The 18630-nt window shown below is 38.2% G+C and overlaps 1 protein-coding gene across 2 annotated transcripts; it reads right to left on the bottom strand.

Annotated features, from left to right (window-relative positions):
* Positions 1-1660: 1660 nt before the first annotated feature.
* On the bottom strand, positions 1661-17697 carry EMB1144 (chorismate synthase, putative / 5-enolpyruvylshikimate-3-phosphate phospholyase). 2 transcript variants are annotated; one of them, XR_016082376.1, is made up of 14 exons: positions 17292-17689; positions 15365-15515; positions 14976-15052; positions 14775-14833; positions 14369-14452; positions 14158-14250; positions 7873-7953; positions 4901-5032; positions 3611-3713; positions 3427-3521; positions 3241-3306; positions 2751-2838; positions 2303-2387; positions 1661-2153 (listed from the first exon to the last, which is right to left on the bottom strand). XR_016082376.1 is itself a non-coding variant. In XM_010266396.3 (13 exons), exons 1-13 carry the CDS (start codon positions 17440-17442, stop codon positions 2017-2019), a joined length of 1314 nt encoding a protein of 437 aa, XP_010264698.1. In that variant the 5' UTR covers positions 17443-17697; the 3' UTR covers positions 1661-2016. The 2 variants fall into 2 exon arrangements, 1 of the variants encoding a protein (XP_010264698.1); XM_010266396.3 differs by lacking the exon at positions 2751-2838 and having other exon boundaries at positions 17292-17697.
* Between the last annotated feature and the right edge of the window lie 933 nt (positions 17698-18630).

The following is an 18630-nucleotide window of genomic DNA, read 5'->3' as shown; positions in this document are numbered from 1 at the left end:
TCATGGTGTCAATACAATCATCTGTCTGTTATCGAGTCCAGCTAACCGTTTAAAATTATCAAAGGTGTTTCTTCCTGAATCAGTTAATCATTAGGAAAAAAAATTACTTGGAGTCGGGAATGGGTATTGTTTTGGCGGGGCAGAGACGTGAACAAGGATGGGTAATGAAGTCTCAACCCCAACACTATATATATATTAATTAAAAAATTTTGGGAATTCAGATCCCTATGGGGAACCCGTCTCCATTGGGGATTGGGGTCAGGGACGAGGAATATGATCTCTGCCCAGTTGCAATTCCTACAAACAGTGAAAAATGCCTTATCGCTCCAATGGATGGTTCTCATATAACTTGAGAAAAATGTTTTATTTTTTCTTTTATAAACATCTTAACGAAAAAAATTTTAGGCTCCATTGGGGAAAACATGTATTTAGGCTCCACCGGGGCTACCTGCAAGCTATTTTCGGATGGCCTGTGGAATTTCTGCCACAAGGAGGGAATGTTGTCAATCTAAGGCATGTCAAGAAGGGAGGGGACAACTCCCTGGATTGGCTCTATCTTCTCTCTCGAGGACATGTAGTTAGGATCTGGGGTCATCTACTCTATACCCTGGATTAGCAATGCATGTGTGTGTGTATGTTGTGAGTTGTATTACCGTATTAGAGAGTTAACCAGAGATTCGTTTTTTTGTTTCTAAAACTACCCAGAGAAAGTTAGAACGTAGTGAGTTAGATGAAAGGGGCATTGGCACCGAAGTGGCACTCACCATGGCACAGATACAGATTAAAGTCGGTAGATTTCTATTCATAACTCAACTCTTGTCAAGTTTCAAGTGAAAGATCACCGAGTTAGTCTAAAATATGCTGCCTTTTTACAGGTTCTTTCACTGAGTTGGTCTAGAATTTGCTGCCTTTTTGAAGGTATGACAAATATTGAACGATCACTGATACTTTGTCCTTTCCTTTTGAACTAAAGTCTTTTTGCAGCAAAAAAAAATGAAAAAAATACACTGTGACCAACTGCAGAGATCTGAATTCCGCTGCAACCTTCCATAATTCAGAATGACAAGTACCTCCACCCTAAAACATCAATACCCGCTTTGTATCAATTTCAAATCGACACTTATCCCAACAATTCGGTGGAATTAAGAATTATTAGGGTGTACTGAACAATCGTTCTCCTAAAAAAGAAACAGCTAAAACTTGATTCTTTTACAAAAATAGGAGGTTATAAACTAATGATTATACCATTTAGTGCTTCAGACCCGTGGGAAGAGCTGATTTCTGACTTTTTCCTTTGATACTTAACAGCTGATTTCTTAGGGTGGTATTAAATCAGGAATATTTTTTTTTTAATACGAAGATAAAAGAGGTACGGTGGGATCCATTCAGCATGCTTTGTACCGGTTGCGCCAAGTAAAATAGATTTGGGTCCTAGTTGATCCTAGTAGTTTGAGACTTTGAATTGCTTTCAAATGTATTGTTTTGATACAAGTGTTGACAATAAAAAGTCATTTTATTGACACGAGGTCTTAACTCATCACAGACGCAATGTTTTAAATTTTTAATTTCTTGGACGCAATGTTCATCAGTCTAATCGTAATGCTTATTGATGTGAAAGAAAAGTACATGAACCTGAAAATATCCAAGACCCTGGCTCATCTTCCAGAATAGATTTCTCATACCATTTTATTTTCAAATATCAGAAATAACCACAACAAACTACCATTGGGGAATTTGGATCCAAAAACGAAGGTAAAATCTAGTTTGTGTACGAGAAGGGGCAGGGAACATACAAATACAATGGCCAAAACATCACACTCTAACTTGCGACTCCCTTCTCACAGGACAGTATTATATTTTACCAAGAGTTCGATTAAATAAAAAATGGAAATATGGAGGATATGCATTCTACCTTGTTACTATTACAAAATTATGCACCCGAACGGTTATTGGTGCACCAAAAAAAAAGAAAAACCAGACTATGAAGAAATATTAAGCACCTTTCAGGCGGATGGGTCATTTAGGCTGGGCCACTAGAGATTCCGTAGGTTCTTGTAGGGATGGATTGACGGGGAACAGCTCGCATTGTGCATACTGTGACATTAATTGATCTACTAGCACCATGGCTACCATGGCTTCCACCATTGGCACAGCTGTGTCATAAGCAACAAAACAAAAAGATTGTTAATAGCAGAAATAATGCAAGTCTATCTATCTGACACAAAGATTACAAAAGAAAGCATCCGAGAACATCAAGGACTCATAATAGAAGAGACACCTAATCCATGGGAAAAGAGCAAACCTCGAGGGACAACACAAGGATCATGGCGACCACGTGCTAGGAGTTTTATCTCCTGTTTCTCTCTAGTTACAGTGTTCTGCTTCTTCTGCAAATGCATTACATCAATGCAACACCTCATATCAGCTTGTAAGTTACAGATGTTCAAGAAAGAAAACAATAATGCCTAAGATTCCACCAATGTGAGCATGTCTTACACCACCAGTCCCAAGCCCGGATAAAGGAAGGTTGCGTCAAGTTGGCATCTGGCATTACAACTTTCACCAAATTCTTATGGTCCTGGGTCCTGAATTGTGACACACTACACCTTGATCCAGGTGTGGTGAGAAATGGACAAGGGTATGCTAGGGCGTATGATTTTAAGCACTCATAATTTAACAATGGATATGGCCCTAAACAGAATGGAATGATAAAACAGGTTTCATATAGCCAATCCCATGTGGATGAGAACCTGAGACAAGGCTTGATGATGATGGTGATGATGATGACGACGGCGATATAGTGATATTGAATCAGGCAGGTTATAGAAGCTCCCACCTCTGTAGATCAAACATACCATTAAATCGACTGACCTAGGAGATCACCTAGAAGAAACATTTATTTGAATCCAACAAAGGTAAAGATTCCCCATCATGTTTATTTTGGACAATACAGCACATAGAAACCAATCCACAAGCTGTGGTCAAATAGTTATATTATTATATTAAGCCCCTTTCAACATCAAATAGAGATCTCCTGAACCATGTATGTCTATTAAGCCCCTCAATTTTAGAATCATTATTGGCAGTAAACTGCAGCCACAAGGAGGTTTTTCCCCACTCTAATCTGGAATGTTCAGGGAAAATAAACACAAGAAAGGTTTTTTTTTTAAGCCCACGAGTAAGAAAGATTAGAATACAAACAAAAAAAAAAAAAAAACAAGTAAATATAGATCAACTTACTCCAATGGTGGCCGTTGGTTTGAAAGCAATTCTCATGTTTATGATTTCCCCATTAGATATTCCCCCCTGCACCATTATAAACAATACAAGGGAACTATCTAAGTTTGAAGGGAAAAAAAACAATCTTAAGCCCTTTGTTAACCCCACCACTACCAGGTCCACCAAGTGAGAAAGAGAAGCTTTTACCTGTATCCCACCAGACCGATTTGTCCTTGTCCTAATTCTTCCATTTTTGTCTATATAGAACTCGTCATTATGTTCACTACCAGTCAAAAGTGTACCTGCAAGCATTGTCAATTCATCATTAGTACGAAAAAACCATAGACAACAGGGGATTTGATTCAGAAATAATTCCATGTGCTTCTTTTACCTGCAAATCCACTCCCAAATTCAAACCCCTTTGTTGCAGGCAGTGACATGCAAGCTCTAGCCAGCTCTGCTTCAAGCTTGTCAAAGACTGGTGAGCCAAGCCCCTGACATAAAATATGAGCATTGTTTTTATTAATTGAAAGATATAGACATTATGTGACTGTACAGTTGTCAGGTCCTGCAAATGCTTCAAAGGTCAACTGACTGCCTTGAATAAATCTGGGCTGCTATGCTAGAAGATCATACCCCAGCAGATCCCTAGACTTACCAGAGAACAGTGATTCTAAATTTCTAGGAGTCTCTTGTAATATTAAGATGGTTGGATAGAAAGCAGGTCACATTACACTATAGGAATATGCCCAGGGAAATCAGAAACCTAATGGGGGCAAATGAGGATGAGAGTGGAATGGATTACTTGAGCTGCTAATAGTTTGGCAGATTGGTTGGTAAAACAGGGTGCTAGACGTTTGATTTGGGGGAGTTGTTAGCCAAGGTCGCCTACCTTACTATGCAGATCATGTACTCCTTTTTCTAACTTTGATCATTGACAAAATTGTTGAATTGTTATTGATCACACACGCGCACAAAACAACAACAATTTCAACGCAAGATTTTTAGACCAAGTGTTAATAGTTACAGATAATGTCATTATAACAGCATAATACCTTTATAAAATGGATACTGTTATGTATTAAACAAATATATCAAATAAATGGTAGAAATTCCATTTTTCGCTATTCAAAATTTGAATAATTCATACCAAATTAAACACTAAAAACCACTGAAGGCACAATATTTTAACTATTATTCAGGAAAGGGCACCTACATAAGATAGTATATAGCAGGAAACTAGATTGCTGAAACTCCTGCCAGGGTAGGGCTGGTAGGAGTAAGTGACTTGTGCTCTTCCCAAGCCCCTGAAGCTTGGTGGCTGGTTCAATCCTTTGTTTGGAAATAGATGGTATTTGTACTTCTATTTTTCTTTTTTTCAAATGGCTACCACACAAGATCAAATACTAAAAGCAGCCTTAACAAAGCTTAAAGAATTACTTAAGTAATTAATGAGAAAATTAAAAAGATGAAATGACTTTGTTACAGATTATCCTATTGCCATCGGCAATGAATAACATTTTCTAAATAAAATAAAGTAAAAGAAAAGAACAAGAAACTAGTTCTCTAGGTAGGCTTCTGTGCAGCTTCTATCTGTCAAAACATTATTTAGATTTGAAAGTCAAAACATAAAAAAATAGTTTAGCAAAAACAAAACAAGGATGATTTAGTAATTGCTTACACGAGGAACATTCCTTGCGATGCAGGTCACAACACCACCAATAGAGTCCCCTCTCACTCGGACAGCATCAATGGCAGCAATCATCTTCTCAGCATACTCTGGATCTGGGCACCTGACAATATTGCTTTCTATCTGTCATAATTCACAGAATGAAGTTATTAAAAAACTTATATAAGGAAAATAGAGATCGTGTAAGATGGCCCTAGAAATGCCAAGATTACATTGAAGGTCACATAAATACATATTTTACAATACTCAAAAAATTTTTATTGGTTTCCACCATCTTCATTTGTATCTAATATAGCTAAGACATACACATGAGGATTGGGACTGGATTCAAGGTACCCAACAAAATGAGTCCAGAAATTCCTGGATGCTGAGAAATCTCCACAATTACAGCATGATATATTATTAAAAAATCAGTTACAGACAATCAATGTAAGAATGGAATAACGCCAAAGTTCTATGACTGGATTCAAGAAAGGTACCCAACAAAATGAGTCTAGAAATTACTGGGTGCTGAGAAATCCACAATTACAGCATGATATATTATTAAAGAAATCAATTACAGACAATCAATGTAACAATGGAATAACGCCAAAATTTTATGCTAGGAAAAGGAAAAGGTGAGGGTACATATGTATTTCATGTAATCTATTTATCCACTCATGTCACGAGCTTAGGAATAAAAGCAGCATCCACAACGGAAGTCCTCATTAAAGCACAACAGAGATGGAATATTGCATTTATGTAGTATCTACTTTATAATTCAAAGGGACTTCTCTTAAATACTTGCAAAGAAACCCAATGGACATCCTTAGGTCATCCCCCAGTCACAGCCTACAGAAGTCACCTCCCCTCCATCTATGCAATGTGACATTGAGTTCCAACTCCTTAGGGGGCTTTTTGGTGGAATGCTCACCAAGTCTGACGGGAAGTATTGTGGGTCTTTAGTGGCTCCATAGAAGACCCAAAGACCACTAAATAAAAGATTCTAGCTTCTATTAGAGGCTGGATAGCAAAGACTCCACTCTTCATCTTTAGTCATTAAATGAGATTCAACAACTGTTGTAAGATGAGACAGCAAAGAGCACAGGGGCCTTAATAGATGGTTCATTACCTAAATGAAATCAGGGGATTTTTTTGGTGAAATCAGGGATATTTTATTAGCCTTTCCAGGCCAAAGACGATGGGTTCCAAGTGAATTAAATCATTGCTGACAGTCTTGCATGGACGGGTGTAGGAAGGACTTGTACAGTGATAGCTCTAATTTATGTTGAGCGGTGGGGCTTAAAGGTTTCTTTCCCTGTAATCTCTTGAACATGCATCTTCTCATGCACACTCTTTGACAATAAGTTCAAGGTCACCTTCCAAAATAATTAAAAGGAAAAGATGTGGGGCTTGTTTTTTTCTATAAAAGAGTGACACTAAGGCTATGTTTGGTTTGAAGGAAAATGCAGGGAAAGGTAGGAGAACCTTTACAAGCCTTATATAGGTTTCCTGTCTTTCCCTTCCTTTCCCTACCTTTTCCTTCAAACCAAACATAGACTAAAGATGCACCATTTGCAATTCTGCTCCAATGTAGATATTTTCATGCCTTATTTTGTCAGACATGCTCCATATGCAATTATGCATCACATGGAACATCCGCCCAGAGTTGGATCCTGCAGACTCTTTGCCTCAACAGGGGGCAACTTCAACAGTGTAAACATGGTTAACAAGGTGATGCCTAAGCAACAAGGCACCCATGGAGGGTTGCCTCACTTAAGTACCTAGCTACTTTATGCATGGCGCTAAAAAATATTTTTATATTCTTTGCTTTTAAGATTACAATAATAAAATATACATTAAATTATTCATTTTGTGAGTTTTACTAGCTTCTTTTTATTACTTTATTTTTCCTTCTTTTTCCTAGGACAAAAGCAGGGGCTCAAACCTTATATCTTCTGAGTTTTCTTTTCCTTCTTTTTCTTCTCATGAATATGTTGATTTTCCATATTTTAAAATAAAGTTCATATGATTTTTATGAAGATTATTAATGATTACTAGTGAAAGAAGATTGCTGGTTGCAATGGAACCTATGGTAACACCTATATATATATATATATATATATATATATATAATCCTTAGCCTAGGTGACTAAGCAACAAGGCAACCCCCTGTCACCCAGCCTTGCCTTGGCACCTTGAAAACTACGAGTATAAAACAACTGTTATGGGAGTTTGACCAACCAGAGGTTTGATGCCTTGGGCTCATGGAACCAAAGAGAGAACTATTACATTCTTATAATCATCTACAGATCCCCTTTCCTTGCACCCCCACAAAGAAGAAAGAAAGAAAGAAAGAAAGGAAAGAAGAAAACTTAACAGTACAACTTTCTTTTCTGGACATTTTCACCATAGACTGAATAATTGGCAACACGAAGACCAGAAACTAGTACCTTTTTTATAAGAAAACTAGCATTAGTTTTGTTAATCGCATTATTTAGATGTTTTCCCTTATCTGCCCATGTAGCCTTCTGAATTTGGAACATTACAAAGTTATTTGAGAGATTATATTGCAACAAGCCAAAGGCTGATAAAACCAGGATCAAATTTCAGTTCGAGTTCTTGTATTTGAAAGGAAATATGCTACTGAAACCACTGGAACGCTGCAGGTGGCATCAATCAAGATCATCACCAGCCTAGTGCAAATGGTAGGTCAAACTTTACAGGTACTAATGTGATACCAACCATACTGATTATGGTGAATGCATCAATGCAAGCGATACAAGATTAGCCATTACAGAGCCCTATGATGGACAAGACTCATGATCATTGCTCTACTAGTTTTTAATTACCTAGGGTTTCTAAAGTATTGATTTGACATCCAAGGAAGCCAAATTTCCAAATAAGCAGAAAATTACATGGTTTTGTCATGCACCTGCAGGACTTCACCACAGAAACCATTAAATGAGTGTTAGTCAGCTCACCTCTTCAAGTGACAAAGTTTCATGATTAACCAAGCCCTCAGAAAGAACGACATTATGCACTTGAGAGACATATGCAAGAACCTGAAGTTTATAGACAATAAATATAGAATGAGAAAAATGTGAATGGGAATAAGCATACAAGTCCATACATAAGTGTGTGTGTCTGAAAATGCAATTTCCAACAAGGAAAAAATCAAAAAGATAATAAATAATGTTATCTGCTTATACATAATAAATATTGATTGGTTACTACATAACCATAGCATATATGTATAAAAAATAGAGTTGTCGGCATGTTATCAATGTTTTAAACAGCATCAGGCATCAAACATGTCAGTGAAGCTGGTACTTGATAGGTCCAATTTGAATGAGTTGATTGGGCCAAAGGTACAAGGTTTGGGGGAGGGGTGTAGTGTATTTATGGTGGAGACATGAGAGGGTGTGTGATGGCCTGATGGGAATCTTAAAGAGACTCTAAGGACATTTTCTGGAAAGCGTCCAAAGACATCTCTAGGTATTCCTTTTTTTTTTGTATTCTCTTCAACTCCTAGCAGCAGGGCTATTTTGATCCTTCCAATGGAAGTCAGACTGTCAGTAGGACCTGTCCAAAGTACCATGTTAATGTGGTTTTCCTTTATATCTGATTGTAGAAAGTTGGTTTACATTCTTAAGACTTAAAATAACTTTTTTGATAGATTATTAATTAGAATAAAAACACAGTATACATCATACAACTCCCCACAAAGAGGCGTGAGGTGCAGCCTCCAAACTACATCATAAAGCTTACAATTGAGCCCAAAAGAGCTGATTCCTATGTACTCCTTGTTTGGCTAGGAAATCTGCCAGCCCATTTGCCGATCTTCTTTCCCATTGAACTGTGACTGAGATATTTGATGTTAGCCACTTAAATCTTCTCAAAGTCCTCCTGTAAGGCCATGCTGCCATCTCCAGTTCTTTTAGCCGTGCAATAACCAATTTGGAGTCACCTCCAATCTTTAAATGCTCCACTGCCAACTCTTTTGCAATTTCTGCTCCCTGTATCACAGCTTGAAGTTCTGCATTAACTGAATCTTCCATCCCTATAGGACCAGAAAATAGAGCTACAATCTGGCCCTCAGCATTTCTAATGACTCCCCCTATTCCAGATGGCCCCGGGTTGCCCAAACTACTGCCATCAAAATTTAATTTAATGAAGCCTAAATCAGGAGGCTTCCAATCCACCAAAGACTTGCTTCTGACTGCAGAACTTTTGGCTAGTTGTTCCCAATTCCTACTTATATCATCAAAAGAGTAGGATGAGAACAGGTCCAAGGATTTTACCCATCTTATAGCCCTACATAAAACACTTTCTAACACACATGTCTGATCCCTCTCCTTGTCATTAAAGACTCTAGCATTTCATTCCTCCCACACAATCCACACCAAAGCATCCTCCACAAAACTCATCCTCTTCTCTTTGGCCACCTGAAAGTTGTAGGGTCAAAAAGATTGCAAATCTGCTCCGATTCTGTCCACCTGCACCCAAAAAGATCAAAAAGCTTTTCCCAAAGGCCTACAACAAAAGGGCAAGTGATTAGTATATGGTAGCAACTTTCTTCATTTGTTTTGCATAGGGTACACCAGTTAGGAGAGATACAAAGACCAGATCTTCTTTTTTGCAAAACATCCAAAGTGATGATTTTTCCAAGGGAGGCTTCCCAACAAAGGGCTCCCACTTTTGGAGGACAGGTTTGGACTAGACTTCATTGTTATGAAAAGGTTGAGGCAACGGAGAGGAGCACAAGGAAGCAAAGAAAGAAGCACAAGAGAAGGATCCCAAGGGAAAAGGCTTCCAAATACGGGTATCTAGAGAAGAAGAGTCCAAGCAAACAGGATCAAGAGTTTTAAGGAGCAAAGCAACCTGGTCAAGCTCAGAACCTCTCAAATCTCTTCTAAAACCTAGGTTCTAGTTTATACCAAAAAAAAAGGAGGAGGACACAAACCTTTGAATTGGCTCATTTTTAAAACATGAGATGGAATACAAGGAGGGAAAGAGGTCCTTGAGGGTGAAGTCACCAATCCAAACACCCTCCCAAAACAAAATCCTATCTCCAGTACAAGTGTCATACCTGATCAGGTTCAGGAAAAAAGGAAGAATACTATGAATAGCCTTCCATGGAGACTTCAATGTAGCCCGCCAAGATAAACCAGCATCCCAACCATTGCCTGCAACACCATGCACACTCCTTACAACTTTATGCCAAAGTCTTTCCCTTTCTAGAGGCCACCTGCACAACCATTTGCCTAGCAAGGCTGTATTTTCTTCCTTAGATTGCCTATTCCCAAACCCCCTTGCTCCTTCCTCCTACACACTATTTCCAACATGATCCTTCCTTCCCCCGACTCCACAAAAAATCCCTCATGACTTTCTCTACTTTCAAAATCACCTTTTGTGGCATTCTAAAGACTGAGAGAAGGTAACTTGGCAAATTCAAAAGAGTAGCTCTTATTAAAGTGATACGACCCCCGAGGGAAATGTAGTTTCTCTTCCAAACTACCAGCTTCTTTGTGCATTTTTCTACAATCGAATTCCAAAATCTTCCTTCTCTTGGACTATCTCCTAAAGGCATACCCAAGTACTTCAAAGGCCAGTTCGAGGTAAGGCAACCTATGGACTCTGCTACCTCACTCAACTCCTCCATCTCCAAATTTACCCCCACTACACAACTCTTTTCGAAATTGACCTTCAACTTCAACACGCATTCAAACAATTTTATTACTCATTTCACGTTCCTAGCCTTTAAGGGGATCTCCAATCTCAAAAAAAAAAAGATTGTATCATCCGCAAATTGCAAGTGTGTTACCACAATACCCTCTCTTCCTACCCTCCATCCTCTAAACATGCCCAAACCATCAACTCTCGAAATGAGCATACTAAACACGTCAGCTACCAGAGTGAAAAGGAAAGGAGAAAGAGGATACCCTGGTCTCAACCCTCTAGAGGTTGAAAAGAAGTCTCTAACCACTCCATTAACTAAAACTGAAAAATGGCATGTTTTTAAACAAGCTTCAATCCAACCACACCATTTCTCTCCAAACCCAAAGTTCCTCAAGGACTCCGACAAAAAAGACCAACCAACCATGTCATATGCTTCTCCAAGTCCAGTTTACATACGAAACCTTTTTCTCCATTCTCTTGAAGTCCTCCACATATTCATTTGCTATCAAGATTTGATCTATAATCTGTCTTCCTTGAATGAAGTCCCCTTGTGATTGGCTTATTAAATTAGAAAGGGCTAGTTTTAACCTTAATGACAACACTTTGGCCATAATTTTATAAATGTTAGTCACTAGGCTGATGGGCCTAAAGCCTTTCGGTTGGAAAGCATCTCCCTTTTTAGGTATCAAGGCCTGGAAAGTGGAGTTGATCCTTGGACTTATAAAGGGAACATCCACAAACTCCACAAATACTACCAACAAATCTAACTCGATGATATCCCAGCAATCCTAAAAGAACGCCATAGTCAAATCGTCAAGTCCAGGTGCTTTAGATCTATCCATTGAAAACACAACTCCCTTTATTTCTTCCAAGTCAAAATCCTTTTCCAGCAAATTTGCCACCTTAGGGCCCAATCTAGGCCACTATAAGCCTCACAACCCCTTGTCTTTTGTAGACTGCCCTGAAATGATTCATGAAAGCATTAGCAATCTCCTCTTGATTATCCACAACTTCACCGTTGATCTCTAACTTTTCTACGAAGTTCTTTCTCCTTCCATTAGCAATTGCATGGAAAAATTTAGTATTGTCATCCCCTTCCTTAATCCATTGATGCCTTGATTTCTGCCTCCAACAAATCTCTTCCCTAAGCATTATTTCTTCCAACTCCTCCAAGGTCCATCTTAAATTCCTTTCTTCTTCTGAGAGAAAATTGTGTCCTTTTTCATCCAAGAGTTCAATTTGGGAGATAACATTTAATTTCTTCTCCTCCACTCTCTCGAAATGCTCCATGTTCCTAGGGGTGGATTCAAGCCGAGCTGAGCCGAATACTTGGCTATTTGAGCTTGGCTCACAGGAATAGTATCAAGCTAGAGACTTGAGCTCGAGCTCGAGCTCGGTTCATAGCTCGCAAGTTCAAGCTCGGATCGGCTTGAGCTCAAATTTAAGCCAAGCTTTTTTTGAAAAATAAAAATTATATGCATAAAATTATTTTTTTTATTTTTTAGACAAAATTAAGAATTGTAAAATTATTTACCATTATATATACAAAAAAAATAATTATAAAAATTATTTACCATTATACATATATGCATGTATGTGTGTATGTATATATATATATAGATATATATAAAATAAAAATGGTTTATTTAATACTAGGCTCGCAAGCCTCACAAGCCGAGATTCATTGGGCTCAAGCTCAACTCGATTAGCAAACGAGCCTATATATTGGGCTCGAAGCTCAGTTTAAACTGAGCCAAGCCGAGCTTTTCACAAGCCAAGCTCAAATAGCTCGTGAAAGACTCGGCTCGTGGCCCCTTACCTGTTCCACTCTTTAATTTTACCTTTTAGCCTCCGAGTTTTCCAATGGAATTTGACACCCATCCCAAGGGGTCCCACCACTTCTTCACTCCACCACTCTTTAACCTTATGAGTAAAGTCTGGATGTGTTAGACACATATTTCCAAATCTGGAAGGTTTAGGCCCACTCAAAAAGTTCCTAGTTCCAATGCTTATCGACCAATGATCTTAAGTGACTCTTGGCAAGGCCCTAGCTGACAAATTGACAGCCCTAACCAATGTTCTCCCCAATCTGAACTAAAGATGAACCTATCCAGCTTAGAGCATCTCGAGGGAGGGATTGTAGGTTGGACCAAGTGAAGACAGACTGTTGGAGGGGGATTTCTAACAGTTCACATTCATTAATAAATTCATTGAATCTCCTCATGCTGATTGTGATCACTTGATTGGGATTATTGGTCTCATTTGTAAACCTGATCACATTAAAGTCCCCACCTAAACACCACTAACCCTCCCACAAACCCCTTATATCAAAGAGCTCTTCCCACATTTCGCCTCTCTCCATATCTATTCGGACCATAGACGTTCGTCATCACCCATGTACTCTTCTCCCACACTTTACTTTCAAAGAGAGTGAAAACTGACATATTAGCTCTTCCATTGGCTCCACTGCCTCTTTCCTCCACATTGTCACTATACCTCCTAAAGCCCCGCATGAAGGCATACAAGACCATCCTAATCCTCTAGAGCACCACACACTTCTCACCCATTTCCCATCCCAACCTGCCACTTTTGTTTCTTGAAGCAAAATTATATCCGGGTTTTCCTTTCTAATCATATCCTTTATTACCCTCATTTTCCTAGCACTACCCAACCCTCTTACATTCCAACTCAATATCTTCATGGAATCACTTAAAGTTCCACCCTGGCAACAACCATCCCTTACTTGAACCCTTTCCTTCTTTCCCCCCTAGCACTGAACTCTAAGTCTGTTGCAACATCTGATTTTAATCTTTCTACCTCCAATAGCTTCCTCTTTCTTGGACAATCGTTTTCCTTATTCCCCTTCTTTTTAGCATACACTATAACACTTTCTACTTCTTACTTGGATAATCTTAATATAATTCACAATGCTATTGATCAAAAAAAAACATAAGTCAAATTTTTAATCACGATGGTAAATTGGACCTGTACAAAGTACCATTTCCTTCCCATATCTCCATCCCATTTTCCTCTTAAAGGAGGAAGATGTCAGATATCCCATTTTTTACTTTGCTTTTTTTCTGTAAGTAAATGGAAAATGATATAAAAACAGAAAGTAATCAATATTTCTGATCTCTCATATGGACCAGTGCAATTCATAATAACCCTTTCTAGTTTGGTAGGTTGTTCTTTTTGGGTGTATATTGCATTCCAAGACTCATATACATCAAATAGTGAAAATGAGATGTTTCCAATTTGAACAATTTGATAATTCAGTGCATTTGTTTTTCAAAACCTTAAGAGGTAAATTCATTAGGCTATACATATGCAGAACCAAAATTAGTGCATGTCGTAAACACAAAAATGCGCAAGAGAAAAGTTAAGGTACATTTTTTATACATGGTAAAGTCTCATGGACATTGAAGATATCATGGTAAATGTTCAAAAACTCAACTAAGCAACCTAATAAACTAACCTCAGTTCCTGAAAAGTTAAGGTACATTTTTTATACATGGTAAAGTCTCAAGGACATTAGAGATATCATGGTAAATGTTCAAAAACTCAAATAAGCAACCTAATAAACTAACCTCAGTTCCTGAAAAGGCTTTAATAATTTTCTTTGCAACAGCTCCGGCAGCAACTCTTCCAATAGTTTCTCTTGCTGAAGATCTCCCACCACCCTACATTTCCATTTGGACATCATGTTAGGATAAGAAATCAAGGATTTTTAAATAAAAGAAATCTAAATCTCCTTGAATTTAAATAGTATAACTACTGTTGAAAAATTATGGAGTATACCTGTACAGATCTCACACCATACTTAAAGTCATAGGTTGCATCTGCATGAGAAGGCCTATATGCTATTGACATTTCTTTGTAGTCCTGAAATGTCCAATGACATAAAGATTACATGAATATTTTAGCACAATAAATGATCAATGAAATAAATTCAGAGCATTTAGATTTAAAGTCTAAGGAGCCTTTGGTGTTTAGATGGAATAAGATTCAGCCATAATAGCTAATGTACAAGTACAAGTAGCATAGGTGCTTGCCAATCTAGATTATTATAATAATCAGTCATTTAGGTGAAGGGTTGCATATAAAAACTACATGAACGGCCAACCTTAGCTCAACAAGAATGTTGTACCCTAGCAACCACCATATTTATTTTTCTAGTAATAGTTTCTAGTGTTGGACTACTCACATGTCCTCTTTGATCGGTATTTGGTACTTTGACCATAATTGGAGACCCAGTTGTCAATCCTGCATCAATTATATCCATCATCATTGATTGCTTCAACAAGACCACAGACAGAATAGTCATCCCTTTTTTATTATTAGTAGGAAAGAGGACATACAACTACAAGTAGAAGATCCTATAAGAAAGTATCATCCAAGATCTAACCTTCAGTTACTCCAGAATATATACGGCAAGTATCAGTCTCTTTTCTTGGGGTAGTAATTCGGCTCTGACCTGGCCTCCTGCATACAGTGGTTAACTTTAAGTTACTGGTTGGACATTGTATCATTTCAGGCATAGCAATAAAGCAGTGCTATTATAGGTGTATTCTAGGTTCATAAGTAAGCAATAGCATTTAGAAATGCATAACTAAACATATCATTCCCAATTTTGGGGTTCATTTATCAGCAATTACATAAGATTAAGAAAACGAAAAGAAATTCCTCATTACTACTGCAGCAAGAATGTAAAATCCTAGCATTGTCAATATGTATTGAAGAGTCAATGATTAAAAAAGAAAACAGTGAGAAGTCATATAATGTCAAGTTGAGTACCTTCTGTCAAGATCAACTTGCAAATCTGCTTCTGTGAGGGGAATCCTAGGAGGGCATCCATCAATTATACAACCAACACCACCCCCATGAGATTCTCCAAATGTTGTCACACGGAAAAAATTCCCAAATGTACTTCCAACTGCCTGCACCTCTGGTATTTGAAAAAAAAAATATTTAACTAAATTGCTATTTTGGTAACTTTTGTAGAATAGTCAATCAATCAAACACTAAAGCAATATTCTAACTATTTCAAGTGGCTACAGAAACCTTGTTTTGACATTCTACTTATAGGGTTATATCTTTTATTAAAGTTTAGGTTCTCAAACCCTTTCTCGCACCTAAGACAATTCCTTCTTGCCATTCCTTTGTTCTTATCATACCTTAAACTTGCATCAGATTACTCTTCATCGATGAAACTATTGGCATGTGGTGCAATTATCAGATCATCTAACCTAAAAGTTTCATCATCTTCTCGCCCATTCTGGAGATTTCATTACATTCATTTATGGCTTTATCCCTCATAATATTGGCAATCATCCATCTCAAAATCCTCATCTAGATAGGTTGTTTTGTGTATGTGTTGCTTTTCAAATTCCCAATATTCTGTTCCATAAAGCATTGATGATTCTAGTACCGACATTCTAGAGGTACACCTAATTATCATCATCCAATTTTTTTAATGGAAATATTGCCTTATTAATAATGAAACAGAGAAGTATAGAAGAGAGAGTATTAACCCCAGAAGTCTGACATGATATATAGCAAATTAGGTTCCAATTTCCTCATTTGTTACCCTCCGATACAATTGTGGTCAGTTTGCTCCATATTTGGCTAATTTATCCACCAAGCCATCTGCTTGCTTTCTTGTCCATTGAAATATTGCTTGCAAACTTTATAAGAAACATCTTCAATTGTTGTCGGAACTAAAACATAAACAGTTCATGCCTTAAGGGTATCTTTTAGCCAAACCCAACAGTGTTAATTACCCCCCCCCTAAAGTTGCATTGAATACAAATTTTCAGTTTGTTACTTATAATTTTCCTTCTAAAACATCCTCTCATAGTACCAGCTTCGGGCTTATCCTTTTTCTAGTATTGACATAAAAGATAAAAGCAACACATCCGGGAAATATAATGATAAAACTGCAAATGCTACCAAAATAACAGAAATCGGCAAGTTGATTGAGGAGAAGTAACTGTTTTTCCGAGAATACAAACCAGAAAAACACACACAAACACAGACTTGGATTAGATAGAATGGAGTAGCAAATATACAGGAACAACAAGCACCTTGCTAGCTTCAACAGCTTAACCAAGCAACAGGGAAAATTCAGGGGAGGAGGGGGAGAAAAAATTTTTGCCAGCAACGATAAAATTTGAACAAGTCTTGAAGATCTCGTGCAAAATTCCCAATTCTGACAGAAGTTTGGCCAAAACCTAGACTTAAAAGTTATTGTAGAACAAAGACGGAGGAATCAATCTAAATCCATTCTTGCTACAACGGGGAAAAGATCAATTTCCAGGTCTACAACACTACAAAAGCAAGATGAAATAGAGAACCAGAACTCTTGCTTTAATACAAATGGAGACATCTGGCTGAAAATCAAAGATCTGAACTATGGCGAAACTGGAAATGCAATACCAAAGGCAAAAGCAAAGACATAGAGTTTACATACTTCTAGTCAACTAATTCAAGCAGAAAGCAAATATGTTTAAACATTTGAACACAGAAAACTGAAAATTGGAGACAAAATAAAAAAATAAAAAAAAATAAAGAAGAAGAAGAAGAAATTAAAGTGGAAAAAGAGGTTCGCAACCATGAAAACCCATCATTTTCTAATGTTAAAGATCAACCTAATTTATGAGTTGAAAATTAAAGATCGGGATAAGAAATACTGTTATGATAAATAAAGGGAGAAGGAACTCACGGAGCTTCCTCGGAGGAGCTGTGCGTCGGAAAGAGATGTGGAGTGTTGGAGGAAATAATTTCCGTGGATCCGAGACATGGAATCCAAAACCAGCACCACCGTCCGACCTCGGACCCCTTACAAATTGTTTGGAGGAGAGAGATGACGCCATTACCGTCGATGGCAGAGAGAGAGAGGTTGGGTTGGTATGGTGGGTGTTGGTTCTTTAAAAAACGTGGAGTCCTACGAATGTGTATGTATAGAGAAGAGAAGAAGAGACGACTGGAGTTCTCCCTCACCTACCCCGACTCCCATTTCCTTGACACATGACTGACGACTCACCCCACCACCAGCAGGCAGCAGCCCCTCACCAACCCGCTCTCCTCCGTAATACCGCAGAAAACCTTTTTTCATTTTCCTCATTTCTTTCTTCTATTGACTATTAAACCGATGAGGCTGGGGGGTTTTGGTCAAATGTTTGAGACCTCCAATCAGTTTTACTTTACCTTTTAACTTGGCTTACCTACCCTCAACCCCTAATAATCAGATTAGGCTATTAATTTCACCCCTCCCAGCAGGCGGATTACTGTGTACCGTGCGGTAGTGACGGGATCCGTTCCTCACAAATGGCCGCTTACAGGCACATCTACCGCGCAATGGGAGCATCTCCCGTGAATAATAATAAATAAGTACTTATGGGAGATGTTACCAATACATGATAGGATGTGCGTGTGAAGCATCAGGTGTGAGAAGCAGATCCGGTCTCGGTTTGTCAACATGTATTGGATTTTCGTTTACAGTACACATTACACCCCTCCTATCACTTTTCTCCTCTTCTTTAAAACCTACTTTTTTAATCAAAGGTTAGAAAGTAGAAGGCCCGTTCGAACAGCCTTGCATCGGGAATATGCTACTACTGTGCACAGCGAAATATTTTCAATGCAAGACTATAATGGTTGTTCGAACGGGCTTTGCATTTACTGAATCCGGTTTCAATAATTCCACCTACCACGTGCTTGTTTGTTTAAATCGGTGGCTGAAACCTGAAAATGACATGATGGTCTCATACGAATCGTATCAACGCCCCACAGCAGCGTGTCCCACAACGTTCCACAGCACATCCCCGCCGTGCATTGGAAATATCTCCCTAATGATGATATTATCATTTTTAATACTGTCATAGAAAATGCTCCCATACATTGCGTGGATGTGCTGTGGGATGTTGTAGGGCGCCTCGGCGCCATATGTCCTCTGGCTTGACTTGCCTTAGACATTTATAGTTAACGGGTAGGGGTGCAAGTTGGGCGGGTTGGAGCGGGTTTATAATCAACTCAGGCCCAATCTTAAACTTTGGGTTTAA

This window comes from Nelumbo nucifera, chromosome 2 (genome assembly GCF_055504915.1).
Source record: "Nelumbo nucifera cultivar China Antique chromosome 2, China Antique-T2T, whole genome shotgun sequence".
Classification (NCBI taxonomy): domain Eukaryota; kingdom Viridiplantae; phylum Streptophyta; class Magnoliopsida; order Proteales; family Nelumbonaceae; genus Nelumbo; species Nelumbo nucifera.
This window is presented reverse-complemented; position numbering and strand designations above follow the sequence as displayed.

Bases quoted from the DNA above. Each gene is read 5' to 3' on its own strand.
- EMB1144 (XM_010266396.3), bottom strand. From the start codon at position 17,442: ATGGCGTCATCTCTCTCCTCCAAACAATTTGTAAGGGGTCCGAGGTCG. The intron at 14,834-14,975 runs GTTAGATCTTGG...TAATTGATGCAG, and splicing joins ATATTCTGGAGTAACTGAAG to GATTGACAACTGGGTCTCCA. The intron at 5,033-7,872 runs GTGAGCTGACTA...GAATTATGACAG, and splicing joins AAACTTTGTCACTTGAAGAG to ATAGAAAGCAATATTGTCAG.